General features: G+C 33.9%; 1 protein-coding gene across 7 annotated transcripts in view; it reads right to left on the bottom strand.

The window, feature by feature from the left end:
• PSIP1 (PC4 and SRSF1 interacting protein 1) overlaps positions 1–26089 on the bottom strand; it is a 48263-nt gene that overhangs the window by 8690 nt on the left and 13484 nt on the right. For 4 of the 7 annotated variants that reach the window (XM_079112684.1, XM_079112682.1, XM_079112683.1 and 1 more), the window contains exons 4-11: positions 20804–20942; positions 17829–17933; positions 17040–17102; positions 10340–10436; positions 9069–9144; positions 4088–4316; positions 3120–3238; positions 318–373 (exon numbers count right to left, since the gene is read on the bottom strand). In XM_079112684.1, coding sequence (XP_078968810.1) covers positions 318–373; positions 3120–3238; positions 4088–4316; positions 9069–9144; positions 10340–10436; positions 17040–17102; positions 17829–17933; positions 20804–20942 — 884 coding nt within the window. Of the gene's footprint in view, positions 1–317; positions 374–1182; positions 1864–3119; positions 3239–4087; positions 4317–9068; positions 9145–10339; positions 10437–17039; positions 17103–17828; positions 17934–20803; positions 20943–26089 lie in introns of those variants that run through there. The other 3 variants (XM_079112685.1, XM_079112686.1, XM_079112687.1) reach the window with 3 other exon arrangements.

The raw sequence follows: 26089 nt of genomic DNA on the forward strand, positions 1-26089 counted from the left end.
ATCACTCTTGAACAAGTTCATCTGGTTATACTTAAAATACAATGTTATTTATATGGAATGCATCAGGAATCTGAAGGAATTGTAGGACATAAGAAAATGAGGCTGGGGCTGGGTTTGTGGCTCAGTGCTAGAGCACTTGCCTAGCATGTGTGAGGCACTTGGTTCAATTCTCAGCACCACATATAAATAAATGGATAAAATAAAGGTCTATCAACATAAAAAAAAAGAATGAGGCTGATTACAAAACCAATCACAAAAAATTGTCTACAAACTTTCTATGTATGCTTTTATACATCTTAGAAAATGAAATAACTAACCTCGCTTCTTCTCCACTTTCTTAACTTCTGGCTTCTTTCCTTCATCTTTATTCTGCCTATCAAATGTTAACACAAATATTTCAAAACATTGGAACTTTGTGACTATGATTACCAAATGCCCACAATCCCTTATGTATTTTATTTACATAAAATAAAAAAATTGTCCTTATAACAAATTGATAGCTTAGACCACAAAGAATTGATTACAGTGTTTAGTACCAGTTCCACAGCAACAGTACAAATATAAGCAAAATTCAATATGCTAAATTAATTCTAACAATCTGTTTTTCTAGTGACATCACAAAATGATTTTGGAACTGTCACAGTGGAATTTTCTTTCCAACATGAAATGTGGTAAAAGCCCATTTTCAGATCAAACAATCCACAATGGGAAGAGAATACTATAAATGTTTAATGGATTCTTCATCACAATTATTTTTAAAAGAAGCACATTAAAACAGACCGATTTAGGGCTGGGGTTGTAGCTCAATGGTAGAGCGACTGCCTACGTGAGGCTCTCTGGGTTTGATCCCCAGCACTACAAAAACAAAATAGACCAATTTAAATTGTTCCCCACATCTCCAAAGTGCAGGTAATTTAAGGAATTTTGAAGCAAGCATCAAGATTAAAATTCTGTTTAAGACACCTATGAAATTTTTTAAAAATTGGGGAAAGGGAAGCCAATATTAAATGACATCTACTAACACTTATATACCATTTCAAATGAAAAGGTACCATTTTACTATGAATCACAAAAATAACCATTTAAAATTGAAATCTTAATTTCTAGTACCTTGGCTTCGTGTTCAGGCCATACTATAAACCAATTAAAATAGACAAGAACAAAAAATATCTAAAAATCAGATTTTTTTTTTTAAAAAACTTTATTTTAAAATTTTGGTTACAGTTTCATTTTTTTCTTAACAAGTCTACTGTTTATCTCTCAGGATTTAAAAAAAAACAATCATTAAGATTCTAAAGAATTAAACAACAAGGAATGTCAAGGGAAGGGCACAACTGCCCCATTCTCAGGGGTATATAGCTATTCCAGTTAATACCTAGCTTCAAAACAAAATGAATTTTTATATTTTCTAAATAAAATAATGTACAACCACCATCTTCATCTAGGCTTGTTATAACTTTCAAACACAAAGCTTCATTTTAAGCTTGGTAAAAAACTTAACAGGAAATGATGGCAGACCTTAGTATGTAGTGTGTACCTTACAGGAAATTTTGTTTAACAATCATAACACAGTAATAATGCCATTAATAATGAAGTCCTCAATTTAGAATCTGGAACATTCTTCCATCAAGGGGGGGGGAGGGGGAAATTCAGTCCAATGAGTCTGTCTCAAGATCTTCATCTCTTGTTTGCTCCACTTGTATTCTCTTTTCAGTAACTGGATTAATGCTTTGAGCCCAAAATGAGATATATTTTTTATTACTGTAGATTACATGTTGTTTGGCTGGGAATACAATACAATAAACTTTATTTTGCATAATGCATTTCACACAAGTTGCATCTGAAATGCTTTACAGAGCAAAACTGTCCAAGTACAAAGTTTTGTAATAACAGGAGAAGGAAAGAAAACACAAATATTAGAATTTGAGAAAATTACATTGGAGGACATTCAAAAGAAACTGAAATACATAAAAAGATAATTTTGAGATACTGAAGAAGGGCTGGGCTAGATTTACTAAGCAACAACTAATTCTGTAGGCTAATTCTGGGAGCACAATAAAGTTAAAAGCAACAAACAGTCCAACAACTTTTCAGTGAAAAGAGAGAGAAGGATAGGTAACAAAAAAGAATATTTACAGAAGTGGTCAAAGTCAAGTCAACAATGGGAGTAACATATCTGAACTTTAGATCACTTTTTAAAGTACTCCCTTAAAAAGCTAAAAATGCTTACATGGCCTCCAAACAACTAAGAAATCAGAGGCAAATGCTGTATGTATACAGACTTGTGGCTTGTGAATATTATATAAAGAAAAACAAAATTATTCAAGAATGTTTAAGTTTCACTGCTCATTATTAACTTTGTCTTTAGTGACCTAGAGCCTTGTTTATAAAATTATCTCACTATAAATTAAAAAAGTTTTCAGAGTGTAAGACATTTCACAAGGAAAGAAAAGTAATTCAGAGAAAGAATTCAGAAGTGACAGTCTAAAGATAACCAGGAAAACAAAGACATGAAGTCTAACAATCATTATCACTGCTATTATTTTTCCTTCTATTAATAAAATTATTTTATACAATAAAGGGGAAAGAAATCCCCCATGGTAAGTATATACCGTCTCCAAGTATCAAAACTTAAGGGAAAACAGATTTGAACTTGATTTATATTGCACACATTCAATGTAAACCCTGTTAGCCATTGGATTTACTCCTGGCTTTTTGGGTTTCCAACTGTGCTTTTGTTAATTTTGCTGGTCTTTAGGGGTAGGCCTGCTGGTGGTGTAACAAGAATATATCCTGCATTCTTTCTCCCACCAATATATTATCATCACTCTTTTTGTATTTAATATATCACACAAACAGAGGATGAGTACAATTTTCTGCAAAATCAACAGTTAAAACCTATCTGCACTTTCAGTTTAAACTGAAAAATAATTCACAGGATGATTGCCTCCATGAATCTCATCCTTCACTCATCATCATCATATATGGAAGATTTTTCTAACATATAGGAAATTTTCACTTTGAAAGGCTTCATAAAGTCTGGAAAATGTGGTCTATTATTTAAAAATTCATGCTAACTTTAAGAAAGAACCCAAAATTTAGAATAAAAAAATACTTACTGCTCAGTTTCCATTTGTTCCTCTTGCTTGCGTTTTCGATCTGCTGCTTCTTTCTCATGCTGGCCTTTCAGCATATTCCTCCTGTGAGCAGTCTGAAAGTTTCTTCCACCCTTTCTCTTCTGTTTGAGAATCAGGATGGATTTAATTAACTATCAAGTCAGTGAACTAGTGGCTGTAATAACAATCTTTGGAAAAAAATAACTAGTTTTGAGAGATATTTAAATTAGTAATTAAAAAAATTATACACATCTCTGCTCTGTAAACTTCACTTTCCTTTATGACTGTGGATTTAATGTCTTCTTCCTGCCCTGCTGTGAAGTGATAACTTGATTAAAATGAAGTATGTCAAGCAGTTTGCTTCTACAGAGTGATTTTATGTGAATAGTGATAAGCACATTACTCAGTCTATTTCATTTACAATTTTTGGCTTTGAAATATTAAAATATGAGATAAAAATCTATGTGACCTTGATCTGTACATCTCTCTCTAAGGCTATTCACGAAACTTGTTTTTTTACACAAAAGGACACATAGCTTTAATAAATTTCCCAAATAAGATTTAATGGCATCAAATAGTTATATATCAATAACTAAAAGTACAATAAATAGGCATGAAGAATTTCATTGGGGTAAATAAAAATCTATAAATAAATATACCTTACTTTTACATTTGTCTTCACTGGTCACAGCCAACTTTGGCTTATTTCATACCTTTGCTTATTTTCCTAGGTGGGGTTATTGGAAGTACATATTCAACTTCCAGATTATAATTGTGAGAAGGGAAGATACTACAGAATAGAAAATTAAGTTTCAAACATACTTGTTATGTAGCTAGTGATGTCTATTCAGAAATGTAAGAATCCAGGTTAACTTTCAAAAAAATATTGAATACTTACTAAGGTACAGCTCAGAAACTATAAAAAACTTAAAAACAGAACAGATATTTTATATGATATATAAACTTTCTACCTTTTCACCTTCTTGATCATCTCCTTCTTCTTCAGAATCAGAGGTTGATGTAACCCCTGTTTTAGCTAAATTTTTCCTTTTTGATTCAACTTCTTTCTTTCCCTCTTTTTTGTCAGGCTCTTTTCTTGGTTTATCGTCTTCCTTCTGGCCCTCTTCATCCTTTTTAAGCTGCTTTTTGGGTTGTTTTTCCTCTTGCCCCTTTTTCTTATTTTTGTCTTCTTCAGTAATCCTATTTTACAAAGTGCAGGAATGAGCTTTTATGTATGGTTATTTGTCATTCATCTGTACTCTTATAGTCACTAAAGAAGTATTCTAGATTTAAAAAAAAAATAAAAAGAGCTAGGTACACTCCTGTAATCCCAGCTACTGGGGAGGTTGAAGCAGGAGCACACAAATTCAAGTCCAGCCTGCACCAATGAACAAGATTCCATCTTAAAAAAAAAAAAAAAATTGCAATACTTGCTACTTAGTCAATCTAGGAACTGGGAATGTAGCTCAGTGGTAGAGTCTAGTTCTGGATTCAATCCTCAGCATCCCACACACCACACCATACAAAGTAAATCTAAAAACATCTTTATGCAAAATAATATCTTCACCACCTCATAATAAAACAAATTCTGTAACAAAACTTCCTTTCGATATAAATTAGAAGATACAAAATTAAAGTGTCATTAGGTTAATAGAAAGTGATTTTCCCGTTTTCCAAGTTTCCTTTCATGTGATTCCTTTGTTCAAAAACATACTTTGAATACTAACTATGAGGCCTGGCACTGTTTTTAACTCTGAGGATACAGCAGTATATAAGATGAGTAAGATCCCTGGATCTTGGTGGAGGAGGGAGGATGTATTTTGGGGTTGCTGTTGGTTTGTTCTGGGTTTTTGTTTTATTTTTTCCCCAACGTGTTACAAACTAACCCAGGGCCGAGTGCATACTAAGCACACATTCTACCGTGGAGCCATACTCTTGATCCCATTCATGGGAGCTTATATTCTGCATATTTGTAAGAATAAATTATTCTTTAAAAGTAGGCACACTGGGAAAAACAACTGCAGAAGTGAAATCAAATGTGGTCATTTTGGAATTCAAAGAAGTGCTCTTTTAAATACATGGCCAATTAAGCATGATAACAAACAGTACTAAGCTGATTATGATCTTAAATACTCCATACATCACTAAAGTAATTCAAACTACCTTATTCAAAAAACCTAATTATTGCTGGGTAGTATTTATGCAAATGTTAATAGAAATGGGCTCTAAAAGGACAAATGGTGCAAGAGCTAACAATTACTTTTATGGCATATATGTTCAGCTAGAGCAATTCCTTTATAAAGAATGACTTTATACATTTAAAAACTATGATCTTTTTATTGTCCAAGGAATTTTACTGAGATTTCCACAGATTAAGATCCAAATGAATCTCATTTCATTCTATCCAAAGCCATATACTGAGAAATGATGATGCAATGATGCAAATGTTAAATAAGCCCAGTATCTTTTTTTTTTTTAATGAAGAACCTAAGTTTCAAGAGTTTATGTAATTTAATGCTGCACTCCACTCACAATCCAATAACCAGCATACATATAGCAAGAATAAAAAATAAATGCTGTGAGGTACTACTATTTTGGGATTTATCTACTGCCTCAGCAAAAAGCTCATTGATAAGAGAAATTGGTTATCAGGAACAAAACCCCAAAACATGCATCATTCACTTTGGAGCATGGCAGTTGGAAACCCTACCATGTTAATTTTTAACCACAGAAATAGAAATTGTTTTTACATTTGACTTGGCTAATGTAAACTTTCTTTATCCACCCCCCTCTCTTTTCGCAGTCTGCATATCAAACTGGGATCTCAGATATGCTAGGCAAGTACTCTAACACTAAACTAACTCCCAACCCCTTTACAAATTTTTAGTTAACAAAAAATATTATTTAGGGATAAAATATTATTAATCTGATGGATATATACAAAGTATAATGATCAAATAATAGTAATTAGTATTGCCATCTCCTCAAATGTTATCATTTCTGTGTTGGGAACTTTCAAAACCCTTCCCTAGGTTTTTTTTTTTGAAATAGTGGCACCTTGCTTTTTTAAGTACTCTGAAGTACTTTTTTTCAAGGAAGACGTGGTATTTATAACACGTAGGTACTTTACATTCAAGCTCTTTTGACGTGGATTTTTCAGGAAAAAGCAGTAACAGATTTTTTTTTTTTAAAGTTCTTTTTTTTTAAATTTTTGCAGACCACATTTTGATTCATTGTACACAATGAGGTACAACTTCATTTCTATGGTTGTAAAGTTATTTTGAAATATATAATAAATTATTTTAAACTACAGTTGCCCTACTGTGCTATATAGAACATCAGAAATAATTCCTCTTTTATCCAACCATATTTTCATGCTGATTGTACATTCCTTAAATACCAACTTCCCTTTTTTTCTAAAAGTGGTACCAGGGTTCAATGCTAGGACCTCTTTCAAGTTAGGCAAAGGCTCTACCATAAGCTATATCTTATGTCCTCTTCAACCTTAGCCCTCCTTCCTTTCCCTGTCCCAGCCTCCAATAACCCCTATTCTACTTTTTACCTAATATAAACCATGGGTAAAACCATAGAACTATGACAAGTTGAAAGAAGAAAATATATTTAATGAACTTGCGGTTTTGGGTAAAGGGGTTTCAAGGTAGCCTGAATTATTACAAAGATAAAGTTGATACGGTATTCAAGAAACTGAGTTTAAAAAAAAAAAAAAAAAAAAAAGAACAGCCTCTGTTTGAAGTAAGGACATGAGATTTTCAAATTTACACAGCCTGGGGTCAAAGATCTCATATAGGGCATAGCTGTTAGTATTAAGAATTCAAATAGGGCTGCCTCAATTCTTTAGATGGACACAGATTCCTGAGGGGTAGTTTCTCAGTAAACCTATGAACTAGTATGTCTATAATTAATTACAAAAAGATAAGAACACATGGGCAAGTCTTATAAGTGAGACCACTGAAGCTGACTAGAATTAAACACACAAGTATGTATTACCAAAAATGACATCAGATTGTATCAAGAGAAAATGTGATCTAAAAAGGTATGCTAGGCTCCTGAATCCCAATAGTCTGAAAATCAGCTGAGAAAGTTGCTCAGCTAATAGGGAGGGCAGAATTAGACAATTTCCACAGGAATCAGAAAAAAGTCATGGAGACAAAGGGGTTAGGAAGCATACTCCAAAGAAAAACTGAGGCCTAATTAAGGACAGATTCCTTACATCTAAAAACAGGGGCATCTCACAATATTTTCCTTGCAAATTTTCAGATTTGCAAAGGAATAATGACAGGAAACTCATTTACCTCCAAGTAAATAATTTTTTTTTTTTTTTTTTTTTTTTTTTTTTTTTGGTGCTGGCGATCGAACCCAGGGCCTTGTACTTACAAGGCAAGCACTCTACCGACTGAGCTATCTCCCTAGCCCCTAAATAGTTTCTTAATATTGCTGCAGTAATTAAACCTTATTGGATTTCTGTGCCGCTATTTTTTAATTGACAAGTAAAAATGATATAATGTGTTAGTGTATGTATACACTAAAATGGCTATTTAACTCATACTACCTCACATATTTTTAGTAGTAAGAACCCTTAGAATCTATTCTCCTTGCAATAAGTATACAAAATAACAATACATTGATACGTGTTACCATTTTTGAAAGTAATTTTTTTCATTAAAAAAAAAGAGAGAGAGATTAGGTCTTGGCCATTGGTGCCCAGGAGAGCCACAAACTCCAAGGTTCAAGTAATCCTCCTTCCTAAGCCAGTGGAACTACAAGTGTGTGTCACTGTGCCCAGTTTATTTTTTATAGTACTTTAACAGCTAGCTTAGAAGTAAAATAGGGGCACTGGGTTTGATCCTCAGCACCACATAAAAATAAATAACAAGTAAAATAAAGCCTTTAAATGCATTTTGGTTAAAAAGTACAACTCTCCAATAATGTTTTATAATTAAGTTCCTATAAAAATAATCTGTTCATCCAAAACATTATAAACCCATTCTTAATAATTGCTATACGTCATCTGAGCTTTCCCTGCAAAAATCTTTTTTCGGGCAGGGGATATAGCTTAGTTGGTAGAGTGCCTGCCTTGCAAGCACAAAGCCCTGGGTTCAATCCCCAGCACCACCAAAAAAAAAAAAAAAAAAAATCTTTTTTCTTCCAATACTGGGGATTAACCCCAGACTTGTGCATACTAGGTAAGCACTCTACCACTGAGTTGAGTTACACCCCCAGCCCTTCTATTTTGAGACAGTCTTGGCTAGGTTGCCTAAGCTGGCCTCAAACTTCTGACACTCCTGCCTCAGCCTCTCAACTAGCTAAGATTATAGGTGTGTGCCCCCTCCAATAAAATCTTTAAACACAACACCACAGAAAGGTTTCTTCCTTTGTCTAAATACATACTCCCTTCTGGTAAAGTTTCTCCAGAAAAACCCAAAACCAACCAACCAAAAACCCACATGATCCATAAGTAATTAAGAAAGACAGCAAGTATGTAAAAAAAAGTTTACATACTTTTTTTTTTAATAACTAAGTGGTTATTCCAAAATACTTAAAAATATTAAACATATATAACAATTTTAGCACCATTTTAAAATAAAGCACCTATTCTGAAAGAGCCAAAATACTTGTGGACACTACTTCAAACATATTCTCTCAAATTCCTTCAACAAGACTATATCCTGCCAATTTTCTTTTATAGATTTTACCCTGTTTCGCCAAAGTAACTTTATATCTTCATACACTAAAAAGTCTATTTAATAATAACCACACGTTTTTGGTTCCTACCAATTTTTACATTTTACAATTTTCCCCATAATTTTTAGAAGGATCAAAGCATCCTGTAAAACAAGAGAAAACTTACAGAAATACAAAGCAATATATCCTTGTTTGTAATCAAAGGTCCTATTTATTGAATAATCAATTATACATTAAAAATCAACTCACATGTCAGTCTCTGAAGGACAGGGCTGTTTTACCATTTTGGGTCTGCCTCTTGGTTTTGGAATCTTGACTTCTGTAGCTAATATTCATGTGGAAAAAAAATCATTTAACTACCAGTTTCCCTTTAAAATTCAAATTTCATATATAAAGATTACAAATTATATACATCAAGAATTATTTAGTGGTTTATTATAGATAATAATTATTTGTTTTAAAAATCAGATCAAATGAAAAGCAAGTCAAAAAAGTTAAAGATCAACAATAATTTTCAATTTGCCTTCATATGCTTGAGAGGGCTTGAAACAACATTTTTCATTTAACAGCAATGTCACAATATTTAGCTTTAAAGGTACCACACAGTCTATGTTCCTATAATATCAGAGTATTATATGTACATTTACACACACAACTTTGGAAAGTTTGTATCAAAATTCACTGAGTTTTTTTTAACACCATTAATTTGACCCATTATAACACTATTAAATTCCAAAATATGTAAATAAATTCTTAATCTTTTTTTTTTCCTGGCTATTATACATCTTAAGCCCTTTTCAATAAGAATCCTACTATGAAGTAGAAAAACATTGTCCGTTTTTGTTAATTTTCTTCAGCATACTTTATATTAGGAAGGTCCTTTCCAAGAGTTCCAACTTGCCAAATTAAGAAAATATTAATACTGAAGAAAACTGTGTATTATAAATATCTTCGTAAAAATGAATGCAGTAAAAATATTAACAGCTGTTAATCAAATGCTGTTTTCGTTCTTTGACTATGGCTCCATTTGGAAAAGTTTATGCCTCATAAATGAGAGATAAAATAAGCCCATTATTCATGGTGATTTTAACCCTGTCCATTTGCCAGTATCTGGGGAAACTAACGATACTAAAAACAAAATGAAAAAATCCCACAATTATTTCAAACTTAAATATTTTGGCACAGAGCTGAAGTCATTTTTCTTTTTCAAAACTGGGATACTGCCTATACACTGCCTAAGCACTACATAATGACATTTCTATCAAAGACAAACTGCATATACAATGGTGGTCCACATGATTATAAAGTCAAAGCCTTCTTAGTTTAAGTACCCTCTGTTTGAACAGTGAAACTGCCTAATGATGCATTTCTCAGACCATATGTGTACCTATCATAGAGCGATGCATGGCTGTAATCAAATGCCTATATTTACTTCATTCCAAAACACTTGAGGCAACAACACTTAACAGATTGGAGTATTAATCACAAGCCAAACAAATATTAAACATTAACAATCCTACCTGCAGGTCGTCCTCTTTTAGGACTCACTTTTAGATTAACAGATGCTGATGCTGTTGTCACTACTCCTGCCTCCTCGGTTTCTACTTGTTTTTCTGCCTGAATTACAAAAATTCAATTAACTTTTTTAATAAGCAGTACACAAAACTTAATTCAATGGCAAAAATACACCAGTCTAGGATAACATGAGTCAAAATACAAGCAAAACCTCTAGATGATCTTTTGAACAATCAGCTTATTAGAATAACATCCTCAAACTTCTCTTATATTTTTCATTTTAAAAAAGGCCCAGCTTTTGAAAATGCTGATCCTAAAAAAAATTCATTTGTAAAAATAAAGCACATATTTTTGATGCAATATGAGAACCAAAGTATAATGCAATGATGCTATAACTCACACTTTTTTTCCCTAAGTCTGTAACTTTTGTTACAAAAAGTGTTATTGGTACATTATAATGATACATAATAGTGAGCACATACTATATTTTTGAACTGAGACTGATATTTGATGTTTTCCCCTTGGGGTTATTCTTATGTTCCATAAACAGGAATCTTAGTGAACTATAATACACTCTGATAAATTCTGGTACTAATTCTCCTGAGAGAGAATGGATCCAAATAAGAATCAGTATTACTAAGTAAATATTACAATAGAATAAAGATTAAAAATGGCAAATCGGAAAGGAAATGCAAACATGTAGTAGTTGGTACTGATCATAATGGCAAAGGAAGGAAAGAAACTGTAGGAAAGAGCAAACAGAAGAATGGAAGAACCATTGAAGAGCTAGCTGCTTTCCCACTATTTAGAATTTAGTGTTAACTACATGAATAAAAATAAAAGCAAGAAAGCATTCAAAATGTGCACAATCTGGGACTGGGGAAATAGCTCAGTTGGTAGAGTGCTTGCCTTGCAAGCACAAGGTCCTGGGTTCGATCCCCAGCACCACAAAAAAAAAAAAAAAAAAAAAAAAAGCACAATCTAATCTTTTTAATAAAAAGGCAGTTTTGGCCTTTTAATCAATGATCTATATGATTTGCAAACATGCCCAATGTGATAAGCATGGTGAAAAATTCATAAGTTATTGATGAGCATCAATAATAATACTTTATGAAAGTACTGGTATGAATATTGGCAATAAATAATGTATAAATCTCTTTACTTGGCAAATTCACTCCTAAGAATTTATCCAATTATTTTTTGCTGGTTTTAAAACATTTCTATTGCTTTTACAATTCAAAAAATTGTACACTATTATGTGTATATAATAGTGCACAGTCAAGGTAAAGGTTGGTTGAGAACCCAAGACTACATGAGAGCTCTTTCCTATTGATGAGTTGAGAGGGCAGTTAAAATTCAGTTCAAATCGACCAGTTATGCAGAGGAAAAAGAAAAAGAAGAAGGAAAAAAAAAACCTGACTTTTGGAACTAAATCAAGATAGCAAGTAAGAATTACAGGTGTAATGGGTTATTTTCAGCAAAACCAAAGAGTTCATCAATAACATAATAAAAATATTTTAACACTAAAGCCAACTCTACTGTAGACATGGATTCATGACTATTATAGCGAAATCATTTCTCATGAAAACAAAATATTTTATATAGAAAAAGAATTATTTATAACATACATTTCAATTTTTAAATGTAAATATTTTGACTAGATTCATGTCCACATACTGTACTTAATCTCACTGAGACCTCAAACCCTTTCACTTATTTTCTCCCTATTGATTACCCTGCTTTCTAGCTATACTACCTTCTCTTGAGCTATCCCACACACAAAATCTTCAACAGAATACTATTCATGTGCTTTCTCAAGCTCTCTGCATCCTTGTTTTGTAGCACCTGTCTCACAAAAATTCCATGATATGATGCTATTATCTTACTGTATAATATACATATTATACAAGTCTACATTCTTTGTTTGGTTATTACCAAGCTGCTGAGCCTGATGGGAGCAGGGGGATAATATAAACATGCGTTCACTTTGAGCAATCTCAGTTGTGATCTCAAAGCCACTCACTGATCCTTTAACCTGCCTTTGCTCTCAGGCCCAAATAGCTAGCATAAACTTGTAATCCATTCTTTCTGCCTTCTACTATATCTAATATTTTGCTTTAAGAACTGGGTCTGGTTGATTGAGCCAGTAAGAAGGAATTCCCTTGATTTCCAAATGTCCTCTAGAATTTTTATAGCTATAAAGAGGCCTACCTCTTCCTTCTTAGGTCAATTCCTTCAAATGTGTCCTCCCTTCTCTCTCATTGGTATGTACTTAATGTTCCACATCTTCAATCTTTTCTAATTTTGCAAAAATGTTAAGGCATCTATAGTACTTTTTCATTTTCAATACTTTACCTTACCTATGCAAATCACTGCTGAATTGCTGCATTACTTTTTCATTTGCTTCAGAGATTTCAAAACTACTTTGTAAATTTGTGACTAAACATTTTATTCTCAGGCTGGGGATGTATCTTAGAGGTACAGTACTTGCCTAGGGTACATGAGGACCTGGGTTCCACTCCCAGAACCACAAAAATAAATAAATATTTTATTCTCCAATTTGCTTTATCTGGTTCCTGTCCTTGTCATTCATCTACATGAAACGAAGTACCTTGAGGGAGCCTAACTGGACCTTCTGTCATTCTTGTCATTCTTGAAATCCTCCTCTCCCTTGTTTAGCATCATACCCTCTCTTACATTTCTCCTGAAAGTCATAATTTTGTAGAGCTACCTTCCTTCTTTGCCATTATATTCCCTCAGAATTCCAGTTTTTGCAATATGTCCCAGTAAATATTTTCCCTTAACCTCATATATTTCATTATCTTTCATATCATCAACTGCATCTTTTCTTTTCCCAGTTTGGTGCCAGAATAAAATGTAAATTCACCACAATTTCCAAAGGTGCTTTCATTTCTTCTCCCTACACATCTGATCCGAAACCAGCATTCTCTGCCTTCTCGGTATTTAATCACCCAAGCAAACACGTGGAAGTCATTCTAGATTCTGCCTGACTCTTTACCATCCACTTAACCTCCTAAAGTGCTTTTATATTGCACCTCTCACCTACGTTATTAAAAAGAACCTATAAGGTCCTTGATCCTCCCAATCTCATGACAACTCTTTAGAACCTCCTTTCATAACCTAATCAGTTATCAAGTCACTGCTGTAATTTCCGACCTTACCCCTCTTGCTCCATATGTTTATAAGCATCACTATAGATATCACAGGTTCCATTCCAGATCACCACAATAAAGTGAGTCACAAAGTTTACCTTTTCCCAGCACATATAAAAATTATGATTACACCATACTATAAGCTATTAAGTGTGTAATAACATGATGTCGGGCTGGGTTGTAGCTCAGTAGTAAAGTGCTTGCCTAGCATGTGTGAGACACTGGGTTCGATTCTCAGCACCACATATAAACAAACACATAAAATAAAGGTCCATCAGCAAAAAAAGAAAATTTATATCTAAAAAATACTTAACTTGCTGGGGATGTAGCTCAGTGGTAGAGCACATGCCTAGCATTTATGAGGTGCTGGGTTCAATGGCCAGCACCATGGGTGAAAAAAATTATTGATTAAAAATGCTAACCATCATTTCAGGCTTCAGTGAGTTGTAGTCTTTTGGTGGGTAGAGGGCCTTACCTTACCTTGATGTAGATTACTGACTAACCAGCATGGTGGTTGCTGAAGGATGGGGTGACTCTGGCAGTTTCTTAAAATAAGAGAACAATGAAGTTTTGCCCCATTGACTCATTCTTCTTTTCACAAAAGATTTCTTTGTAGCATGTGATAATGTTTGACAGCATTTTACCAATAGAACATTTTTAAAAAGTGGAGTCAGTTCTCAAATTCTGCTGCCTTATTGACTGAGTTTATGTAAAAACTCAATTCTTTGTTGCCATATCAACAATGTCTACAGCATCTTTGCCTGGAGTAGATTCCACCCCAAGAAACCACTTTCTTTGTTTATCCAAAGGGTTACAGAACAAATGTTGTGGTAGAACACTTGAACACAACATTATTCTCCATCTCCATCAGAGAGCTCTTCAGTGACCAGGTGCATTACTAATAAGCAGTAATATTTTGAAAGAAATCTTTTTTGTGATCAGTAGGTCTCAACAATGAGCTTAAAATACTCAGTATACCAACTGTATCATCATCCAGGCTTTTTTGTTACATTTCCAAAGCATAAGCAGAGTAGATGCAGTAATTTTTAAGGACCCTAGGATTTTCAGAATGGTAAATGAGCACTGGCTTCAACTTTAAGTCACCAGCTGCACTGGACCTTAATAAGAAACAACCTCTCTTTTAAGGCCTTCATGGCAGACATTAACTTCTCTCTAGCTCTAGGTTCTAGATGGCATCGTCTTCCAATGCAAGACTGTTGCCTCTACATTGAAAAATCTTGTTCAGTGTAGCCACCTTCATATAATTATCTTGGCTAGATCTTCTGCATTTTCTACATCAGCATCTGCTGCTTTGACTTGCACTTTCCCATTAGAGATGGCTTCTTTACATAAATGTCATGAACGAATATCTGCTAGCTTCAATCTGTACTTTTATAGCTTCCTCACCTCTCAGCCTTGAACTGAAGATATACAGGACCTTGCTCTAGATTAGGCTTTGGCTTACAGCAGTGTTGCAGCTGGCTTGATCTTTTCAGACCACTAAAAATTCCTCCATTTCAGGAATAAGTCTGTTTCATGTTCTTCTTGCACTTAATGGAGTAACACTTTTGATTTCCTCTGAGAACTATTCCTTTCAATTTATAACTTGATCTACTAGTCTGAAAGGCCAAGCTTCAACCTATCTCACTCACTCTTCTTTACTAAAGTTAATGCTTTTTTAGCTTCTGATTTAAAGTGAGAGGAGTGTGACTCTTGCTCTCACTTGAATACCAAGAGGCCATCATAGGGTTATTAACTGGTCTGATTTCAATATTATGGCACAAGGAATAGGGAGATCCATTGGAGAGGGAGAGAGAACAGGAACAGTGAGGACACACCTAACATTTATATTAAGTTCTCTATCTCATATGCCCCAAAACAGAATAGTAACGTCAAAGATCATTAATCACAGGGGCTGGGGTTGTAACTCAGTGGTAGAGCACTTGCCTAGCATGTGTGAGGCACTGGGTTTGATCCTCAGCACCACATAAAAATAAATAAACTATTGTGTTCATCTATAACTTAAAAAAAAAAAAACATATTTTTTAAAAGATCATTAATCATAGATCACCATAACAGTTACCATATTAAAGTTTGAAATACAGTGAGAATTATCAAACTGTGACAAGAGACACACAGAGCACATGTTCCCAGGAAAATGCAAAGACTTGTACAACACAGTGGCTACAAACCTTTAATTTATAAAAAATAGTTTGCATTGCAAAGTGAAATGAAGCAAAGTAAAATGAAGTATGTGTGTTTTCTGTCTTGATAAAAATGTGAATTCAACAAAAACAGAGACCTGTTTCCTTACTCACTCCTCAATTCTGTGCCTGGATCAGTAAAGCTGTACTGAAATTCTGAATGAATATTTTAGTGAACTGGGTTTGCCATCCCAACTGAACCTCATCATTAATGAAGAAGGCATCTAAGCTGGGCACAATGGTGCATGCCTGTAATCCCAGCAGCTCGGGAAGCTGAGGCAGGAGGATCCAAAGTTCAAAGTCAGCCTCAACAAAAGGGCAGCACTAAGCAAAACCCTGTATCTAAATAAATACAATACAGGGTAGGGGATGTGTTTCAGGGGTTGAGTGCCCCTGAGTTCACTCCCCGGCACCACCCCTCAACAAAAAAACGGGGAGGCATCTAAAATTTACAAGATTCAATGACTTCACTTAAGTTCCAGTTCTTCAGGATAATACTAGGGGTTTTGTATCTGCTTCCATCCAACTTTAAAGTATGGTAATACTGAAATGCAATATTATACTCAAACATGCTGAAAATGACATTTTATCTATGTGCCTATGTACACGATTCAACAACTTGCCTCAAAATCCTTCTCCCCCTTTCACCTGCCTGACAAAATTATGCCTACCTTTTAAAATCTTATCACATCCCCTCCCCTGCACATATCAAAGAATAGAAAGCTATTAATAATTGTTTTCATATTTTTACTTCCTTGTAAGATACTAAACTCTTGATTTTCTATCTTTGCTATATATATATATATATATATATATATATGAGACATAAATAGGAGACAAAAAGGTGTGACCAAAACTTTAAAGAAAACTCATAATTAAAAGCCTACCCAGATACCTATATCCCTACAATGTCACTCAAACTCAATTCACACAACATTGTTACACAATAACAACACAATGATGAACAACACTTACATAGCATATACCAGTATTTTGGGACCAAGATTTACTATAAACATTTTATATGCATTAAATCATTTAATCCTTTTAGCAACACTGAGAATATATTACTATCTACCTATCAAATTTTACAGAGAAAACAAAAACAAGAGTTATGAAAACTGGTGCATTTTTTCCCCTTTTTCAATTTACCTTAAGGATACCATAGCTACATCACCAAGAAAAAGTTTTGCTCACAACATAACCTACCCTTTACAAATGAAAGGTTTAGAGTAAAAGGTTAAGTTTTAATAAGGTTTCATAATTTCTTTTCTCAATCCAAATAAAATAAAAAAGTTTTTAAAGATACTTATGGTTAGTGAAATTACCTTTCTCTTTCTCCCCCTTCTGGCAGCTTTTGGAGTAGTTATATCAATTGCTTTAGCCACATCCTTAAAAAAATATAAAGCAGATGAAACTGGATAAATCAGGACAAAACTGAAAGGAAACTTTCTTAAAGCCCCAAACATGTTTCAGCAAAAGTAAAAGTTTGTTTTACTTCTCTGACCTTTGATATTATAAACATTAAATTCTTAACACTAAATTGAAAGTAACAGGCAGCATCTTCCCCAGGGGAACAGGAATACTATTTCCACCATCAACTCATATGTTAAAAAAAAGTCACACTTGCTTGTACACCAGAAGTTTGTCTATTTAAATTCATAAAGTCACTTTTTCTATAGCAGAATTCTATTCAGGATGTTTGGGCTATGAATTTTGAAAAGTGGCTTAGACTTTGAAAGTCATCTAACAATCATTTCATGAACCCTAGAAGGGCTAAATGAGCACTCCCAGATAATCACAGAAGTGGAAATCAACCTAAGTATTAAAGAATTCAATTTAATGGTCTGTATAGAACATCCATTCACCCCACAATCCTCCACTTTAAAAAATATTCCTAACAAATACTAATCCACTCTATAGTTAGACATTTTTTGCACATGAAAATAGCCTCAAATAAAAACACCGGTGCATCATAAAGAAAATATTGTATAAAATACTTATCCTAGGAAACAAACCTTAAATATGTTCTCATTCATTTTTTTAAACAACCCATTTTACAATTTCTGCCTTGCTACAGAAATGTGGTTAAGAGTGCAAGAGAAATGAAAACATACCTCATTGCTGGCTTTTTCTTCATGATCAGTATCTTCCTTTGAAACACTAGTTTCTTTTTCTTCAATTTCAACATCAGATGATGTATTTGATTGTTTAGTTGATGCCTGTGCAAAATAAACATTATTAATTTCACAAAACAAAATTTAACAACTTAAAAATTTACTGCTTTGTTTTAGGATACGATTTAAAAACTGTTTCAAATGCTACTGTAAGTTGAACATCTCAACAGAAAATCCAAATGTTCCAAAATCTACAACTTTCAAATGATAATTCTTTTTTTTTTTTTTTGCAGTGCTGGGGATCGAACCCAGGGCCTTGTGCTTGCAAGGCGAACACTCCACCAACTGAGCTATCTCCCCAGCCCAATAATTCTTTTGTTTAAAGAAAAAAGGCAGGGGGAGAACCACGTGTGGTGGTGCATGCCTATAATACCAGCTGTTTTAGGAGGCAGAGGCAGGAGGATCATGAGTTCAAAGCCAACCTCAGCAACCTGGTCTAAATAAAATATATTAAAAAAGGGCTGGGGATGTGTTCAGTGATTAAGTGCCTCTGAATTCAAACCCAGACACCAAAAATAAAAATTAAAAAAATGAAAGGAATGCTGATAACACACAAAATTATTTGTTGTTGATGTTGTTTTTGGTACTGAGGACTGAACCCAGGGATGCTTTACTACTAAGTCACATCCCCAGTTCTTTCTATTTTTTAATTTTGAAATAGGGTCTTACTAAGTTAAGGCTTGTTAAATTGCTAAGGCTGGCCTTGAACTTGCAATCTTCCTGTCTCAGTTTCCCAAATTGATGGAATTATAGATATATGCCTTCATACCCAGTACAAAGTTATTAACAAAATGATGTAAAAATGTCCTGAACTCTTCATAATACTATAGAAAAATTTAAAACTCAAGATGGCCAATTTTATTTTTTTGTATATGTCTGGACATCAGTTTTCCATAAGCCCTGTGCCACTCAGGATGTGTCTGTGCCTAGGAATCACCGAGTGCATCAAATCAGCACAGTCATCCTTTCAGTAGAAAATTATTTGGTTTCATTCACATAATCTACCTACTCATTGCAATATAGGAAATTATAGATCTACATGGTAAAAACTACCTGGAGATTGGGTTGATAGGAAAAGAGGATAGAATAAACTAGGTGGACAAATGGAGGAAAAAGAGACCAAGAAAGTGCAATCACAAGAAAGATGATCCAAGAGAAATTACAAAACATTTCACAGAACAATTTTGTCTATTTGGACAAATATACTCTCATTACACAGTCGAGGTAATTATGATGGGCTGGATGGTTATTCAATCATTCAACAAACACTTGGTGAATATCTACTCTTCCCACACAGTAACAGTGCTGGGCACACAGGAAACAATTCCTTTATTCATAATCTAGTAAAAGTCTGTGGCAATTACAAACAACTATAAAAGTATTATGATATGCTATGATGAGTACCATGACAAATAAGTACTAGGTGATAATAAAGGCACATAAGATCATCTAATGCAGTCTTGGAACATCAATGATTTCAATACCCCCAGATAGAATACCTGGAAAGTTCTCGAAGGTTTAAAAAAAAACAAAAAACAAACAAACAAACAAAAAAACAGGTTTACTCATACTCTTCCCAGTTTTTGGTACCTTAGGTCTTAATAAAATGAACTAATAAAGAACCATCTCAGTATTTTCACAAGACCTCTTACAACTCTTTTGTCCTAGTATAAAACCTGGTCTGTGCCAAGCACAGTGGTGCACGCCTGTAATCCCAGCAACTTTGGAGGCTAAGGCAAAGTTCAAGGTTACCCTCACAACTTAGTGAGGTCCTAAGCAATTTAGCAAGATCCTGTTTTAAAATAAAAAATAAAAAGGCTGGGGGGCGGGGGCTGGGGAGATAGCTCAGTCGGTAGAGTGCTTGCCTTGCAAGCTCAAGACCCTGAGTTCGATCCCCAGCACTGTTAAAAAAAAAAAAAAAAAAAAAAAAAAAAGGGGAGGGGGGTGCTGGGGGAATCATGGTAACACACCCCTGGGGGTTAAAGCCCCAATACCCAAAAAACAAACAAAAACAAAGAAACAAAAACACCCAGGTTTGTTTATTTTAAATAATTTAAGAGTTCTGGGCCATCCATATGAGAATATTTACATAATTCAAGAGTGTTACTGGCAATACAGAAAAACATTTTTTAGATAACATCAATACTAAAACAGAAAAAGTAATTTCTGTTGTATAAGAAAAATGACATAAATTGGGTAAAAGCAAACTACTCTATGAAAATTTATGTCACAGATAAATTAACAAAAACTCTGGGCAATGAGGGATGGGGAGGGGATGGGGGGAAGGAAAGATAATAGAATGAGACCAACATCCTCACCCTATGTACATGTATGATTATGCAAATGGTAGGACTCTACTTCGTGTATAACCAGAAACGATAGTTGCACCCCATTTGTATACAATGAATGAAAATTTAAAAAAAAAAAGGTGGGGGGCAAAAAAAAACCCTCTGGACAAATAATATAGAAAAGGAGGTATAAGGCTGCTCTTCTAGACATTAGTAATTTGCATATTGCTGTAAGTCCTTTTGTCACACACATAAACCCATGTGAGGTTCATATTCTGACACACAATTTGTAGATTTAGAAATTAAAAAGAATAAGAAAACTCAAGCACACACCAAATTTAAAAACCCAAATTTAAAAGTACAAATGGCATTAATTTCAACAATGTATTAAATAAACTCTCAATCAGGAATTAACTGATAATTTCTCAGTTTCTGAGATCTCTTTGGCCATGCAATTAAAAATTTCAACAATTCATTACACATTTTAAGTCAAGGTCAGCCTCATAAATAAGGACAATTTAATCTGAAATTCACAGGGCTTTTAAATTGCATTTATTTTCTCATAGACAGGACTGTGGTTATTTCCCAAGATTGAATAAATACTAAATTTTATGTAATATGACTCACCTGTTGACTTGAAAATTTCACTTTTGGATTGTTATCTATTTCCCATAAACCTTCATTAAAACCTTTTCGTTTATTTGGTTTGCCATATTTTTCCTTATTTTCTGAGTAAGGAAATATATCCTTTGGTCCTAAAAAAGCACTGAAACAAAAAAGAGAAGGATGTGAATGCAAAGCAACCTCAATTAAATGTTATTAAACAGCATTATTCTATGATGCATTTTACATATGTAAACTAAAAAGGAGACAATGATCATTTTAAATCCTAGTGATTTCACTTTATTAATTTAGAACAATATCACCAGGGTATGAGAAAGCTCTGATAAAGTGCTATTCCAACAATCTTAAAGTTCTTTAGGTTCTCCTTGCTTACAGAAAAATAAATGTTCTGTGATTTAATTACAAAGGCTTTTTAAATTTTTTTGTAGTGCTGAAAAATGAACCCAGGGCCTCACTGATGCTAGGTAAGTGCTCTACCACTGGGCTACACTCCCAGCCCCCAAGTACTTAAATTCAATAAAAACCTCCCAAATCTACAATCCTATTAGGAAAAAGGGGTGGAGGGAAACCACAGAAGTTGCACAAAAATGCAAATGTACTTATCACCACTGAACTATACACTTTAAAGTGGTTAGAACATACATAACACTAAATGTATGTTTCAAAGTAACTAGAAGAGATTTCAAACTGTCTCAAAGAAACACAGTATCTGAGAAGATAGGTGATGGATATGCTATGTACCCCAACTTAACTCACTGCATATATACATATGTAGTCATATACACACATATATACAGACACAGATATTCACATCTCAAATATTTGTAACTCCAACTTTCACACTGTATCCCATAAACATGCACAATTGTGTTAACAGAAGACTGGTTAAAACAGTAAATTTTGCTATTTTTTAACAAGAGAAAAACACAAACCTATGCTGGGCATAGTGACATATGCCTGTAATCCCAGTGACTCAGGAGGCTGAAGCAGGAGGATCACAAGTTCAAAGCCCTAATCAATTTAGCAAGACACTGTCTCAAAATAAAAAATAAAAAGGGCTGGGGATGTGGCTTAATGGTCATGTATCCTAGGTTCAATCCCTGACACCAAAGAATAATAATAATAAATGAACAGGGCTAGGGATGTAGCTCAGTGGTTAGGGACCACTTGGTTCAATTTCCAGTACAAAGATAAATAAATAAAAGAAAAACACAAGCAAAAAAAAAACTTAAGTCACAATACCATTCATCAAACCTTTAAATGCACTCCAAATACAAATTCATTGACAAAATTTGATACATTACCCAATTTGTGAACACTGAATTACAGTGAACTAATGCTCCCAAAGGATACACAAGGTGCAATTCCTGTAGTCAGTTTCATAACCCTATCAACACATAACCTTGTTTTATGTGTGCTCCTGTTTAAAAATACTTTCACAAATATACACTGAACTCACAGCCAGCAACTTATATAACGTGCTTTTTCCATAAGGTAAAACATAATCTTCTTGCACTTAATTGATGCTTGTTGTCTGTGGATTATTTGTAAATTTGTCCACTCACTAAAATTTATTGGTAATCCCAAATTACTTATTATAGTCTTTGAGGTCATTCAGTCATAAACAAAATAGAAAAACGTTTGTCACCTGATGCAAACATTCCTAAGATTGAATAATACTTGTTTCAGTTTTCTTACTCTGAATAATATCATTTTTACAGTCTACACAGTGCCAGAGGTTTTCACATTTCTGCTTTTTTGTGGTCATTTTGCTTTTTCAACTAGCCCTGAAACATAGTGTTAAAATTGTTTCATGTTGTTGTTTTTGTGTATTTAAATATCATCTCTAAGATCCTTTATATCTCTCCTTCCTATATAAATTCTTTAGAAAGAGTCAATTCTAAGCCAGGCACAGTGGCCCGTGCCTGTAATTCCAACTACCTGGGGGGCTGAGGCAGGAGAACTGGGCACCCTGGTTCAATTCCCAGTCCAAAAAATAAGCCTGTCAGTTCTATAAAGGTAAACATTATGTATGAGCTATTTTCACGATGATGGTGGACATACCTATAATTGAGCTTTTTGTTTTTTCTCTCGTGCTGGGGAATGAATTCAGAGCCTCATGCATGCTAAGCAAGCACTCTACTGTGGGTGTGCTACACCCACAACCCTTTTTATTTTGAAATAAGATCTTACTGAGTTGCCCAGGTTGGCCTTTAACCTGTGATCCTTCTGCCTTGGCCTTCAGAGTTGCTGGAATTACAGGCATGTACCACTGCACCAAGCTTTATATATGTACTTTTCAAAACAGGAAAATGAAATTGACACTAATTTCCTCTAAAATGTGCTGACTTAAAATTATTATAGTTAGATGTACATCACAATTTTTTTATCTGCTGACATTCTATAAGAATTAGAGACCTAATGAATACATACAGAAAAACTTTGTAAGATTTTAAAGTAAAATTTTGATTAAAAGGAGGCTTACAGGGCTGTGGTTGGCTTAGTGGTAGAGCGTTGCCTAGCATGTGAGGTACTGAGTTCAATTCTCAGCACCACGTAAAAATAAATGAACAAAGATCTATCAATATCTAAAAAAATTTAAAAAAAAAAGAGAGACAACTCTATAGGGCACATAAAATCTTTATTACTTAAATTCTGTAATTCACGAAATATTCAAAACATTTTAACTGCACACCCCAATTTCAAAATATCACATATTACTATCCTAGGATTAAGACACAGCAATAATTTTATTTGTGAAGAAATTTTAATTCAAATTTCAGCTGAAATCATCATCTTTTCATCAAGATACTGAGCTTTTACAGGCATCATTCCTGCCCATTACCTCAAAATAGGAAATGTAACACAGTTAAAAGAGTGCAACATGCCTACTACATAATCAATTTCAAATTCAAAGTAAGTTGAATTGCCACAAAAATTTATTTCTAGTTAAAACAAACTTGTTCAACAAAATTTCCCTCTTGAAATTTCAAAAGACAATGGTAAAGGAAGTATTTTAAAGGTACAGACTCATAAGGTCAAATGAGACAAAAACTCTAGAAGCTAAAAGAGAAAAATTGGATCATAGTCAACAATGTAGATAAAAAGTCCCACAATACCCCCATTTATAGTTCCATATTAATATCAAAACTGATGGCAAAAGGAACTGCAAGAAAAAAAAAAAAAAACCTCAAAAATTTTTATTACAGAAAAATGTTTAAAATCCTCCAACATGGAATGTTTTTAGGTAAGACTCTAAATCTAAAAGCCATTGAAAAAAAAGAAGACTGATCTACCACAATGATGTTTAAGTATTTAAGGGTTTAAAATAAATATTTTTTACTTGGATTATCCATCTTCATCTGAAAAGGCAGGCTCCTTTGTCTTGTGCGGTAGGTAATAGGCATTAAACCCAGGGCCCTGCACATACTAGGCAAGTGTTCTACCACTGAGCTATACCCCAACCCTTTTCATCTTATTTTGAGATAGGGGTCTCACTAAGCTGCCCAGGCTGGCCTTGAACATGCAATCCCCTCCTGTCTCAGTCTCAGGCCTTAGCCTCCCAAGTGACAAGAATTAATAACAACAAGCAGTCTACTTTGCATGACAGTGTGAGATCAAAAAACAAGCACTCTAGATAACGGGAAAAATTAAAATTGTTACATGATATTTAAAAATTAGCATGACACTAAATACTATTACTGACAAGTTATAAATTGGTAAGGAAATAAAATAGTAAACCCAATATTATTTTGTATAGTGTAACTCAAAACATTAGGAACACTGAGATTAAAATGTGCCCTTTTGTTTTGTTTAAAAAAAAAAAAAAAAATCAAGCGTAAGTTGATCAGTACTTTTTTTAATGACTTCTATGGAGGAAGCATACTTTGTACACTGTGGTGAATCCCCATACTCCTTTTTAAGTTTAGATCTTCTTCCAACATTTTATCCTTCAACACTGTGAAGTATGTTTAATGTTTTTGTTGGTGTTACTTCCTCCGGGACCTCTTTATACTTTCTAACCACTTTCCTCATTAGATTGATAAAACTTGTTTTCATTACTTCAGTCAAGTTCCTTGGACTGGACATTCAATGTCTCTCCAAATGTGCACATCTACATTCACAAGGTTAGCTACTTATTCTATAACTCTACGCACATTCAATTCAAATTAACTTCCAGCATTATTACTATTTCTTTACTGCACTTTCATTTTTGCTGATCATTTCCCTCGTTTGCTTATTTTGGTAAAGTCACTTGGCTCCGTCACTGGAGACAATGGTAACTACATACTTTACAGTCTATATGTGATCTGAGAAACAAATACACAATGATCAATGACCAAGAAACTATGAAAGTGACATATTATGCATCTATAGTTTACATCTTAATTTATGGGTTGAAAAAGCTAGTAGCAAATTTTGAACTTTATACCACAGTGTTGAGGGACAGGTGTTATTTAACTAAGCCACAGTAAATGCTATTTGCAACTATCCAGAACTAAAGATGGCCTGTATTCTTCTGTCCTCATGATTTGCCTTTAAAGTTCACTTTTATAGACACCAATATTTTGACTCCTACTTTGTGACTGCATTATATTATTATCTCTAAATTAAATAAAAGGGCAGGAGAGGGCTGGGGTTGTGGCTTAGTGGTAGTGTTCACCTAGCACACATGAGGCCCTGGATTCGATCCGCAGCACCACATAAAAATAAAATAAAGGTATTGTGTCCACCTACAACTAAAATATATTAAAAGGGGGAGGGGGCAGAAGTAGCTCACTGTAGAATACCCGTGGAATTCAATCCCCAGTACCACCACTTAAAAAAAAAAAAAAGGACATATCTAGGCTGTTTATTAATGCAATTTGAAAGTCTACTATCTACTCATCAAATATAATCAATTTATCTGGTCTTATTTACAACATCTCATTTACATACGTCTTTTCATCATACTTAATCTTTATTCTTAATTTTGCTGAATAGATTTTTTTTTTTAATTCTCCACTTGCTCCTCCGCCCAGATTGTGATTCACTCAGTTCCACTTTCCATTATTTTATGACTCATGATATTCAAATAAATCATACATAAATTCACATTTTTTTTAAAACTGGGGATTGAACCTAGGGATGCTCTACCCAGTGAGCTTATATCACCACCCTTTTTATTTTAAGACAGGGTCTTGCCAACTTATTGAGGCTAGTATCCAGTCTCAAACTTGTAATACTCCTGCCTCAGCCTCCCCAGTACCTGAGATTACAAGCATGTACCACTACATGTGACTAAATTCA

The sequence above is a fragment of the Sciurus vulgaris genome (assembly GCF_902686455.1).
Source record: "Sciurus vulgaris genome assembly, chromosome: 15".
Classification (NCBI taxonomy): domain Eukaryota; kingdom Metazoa; phylum Chordata; class Mammalia; order Rodentia; family Sciuridae; genus Sciurus; species Sciurus vulgaris.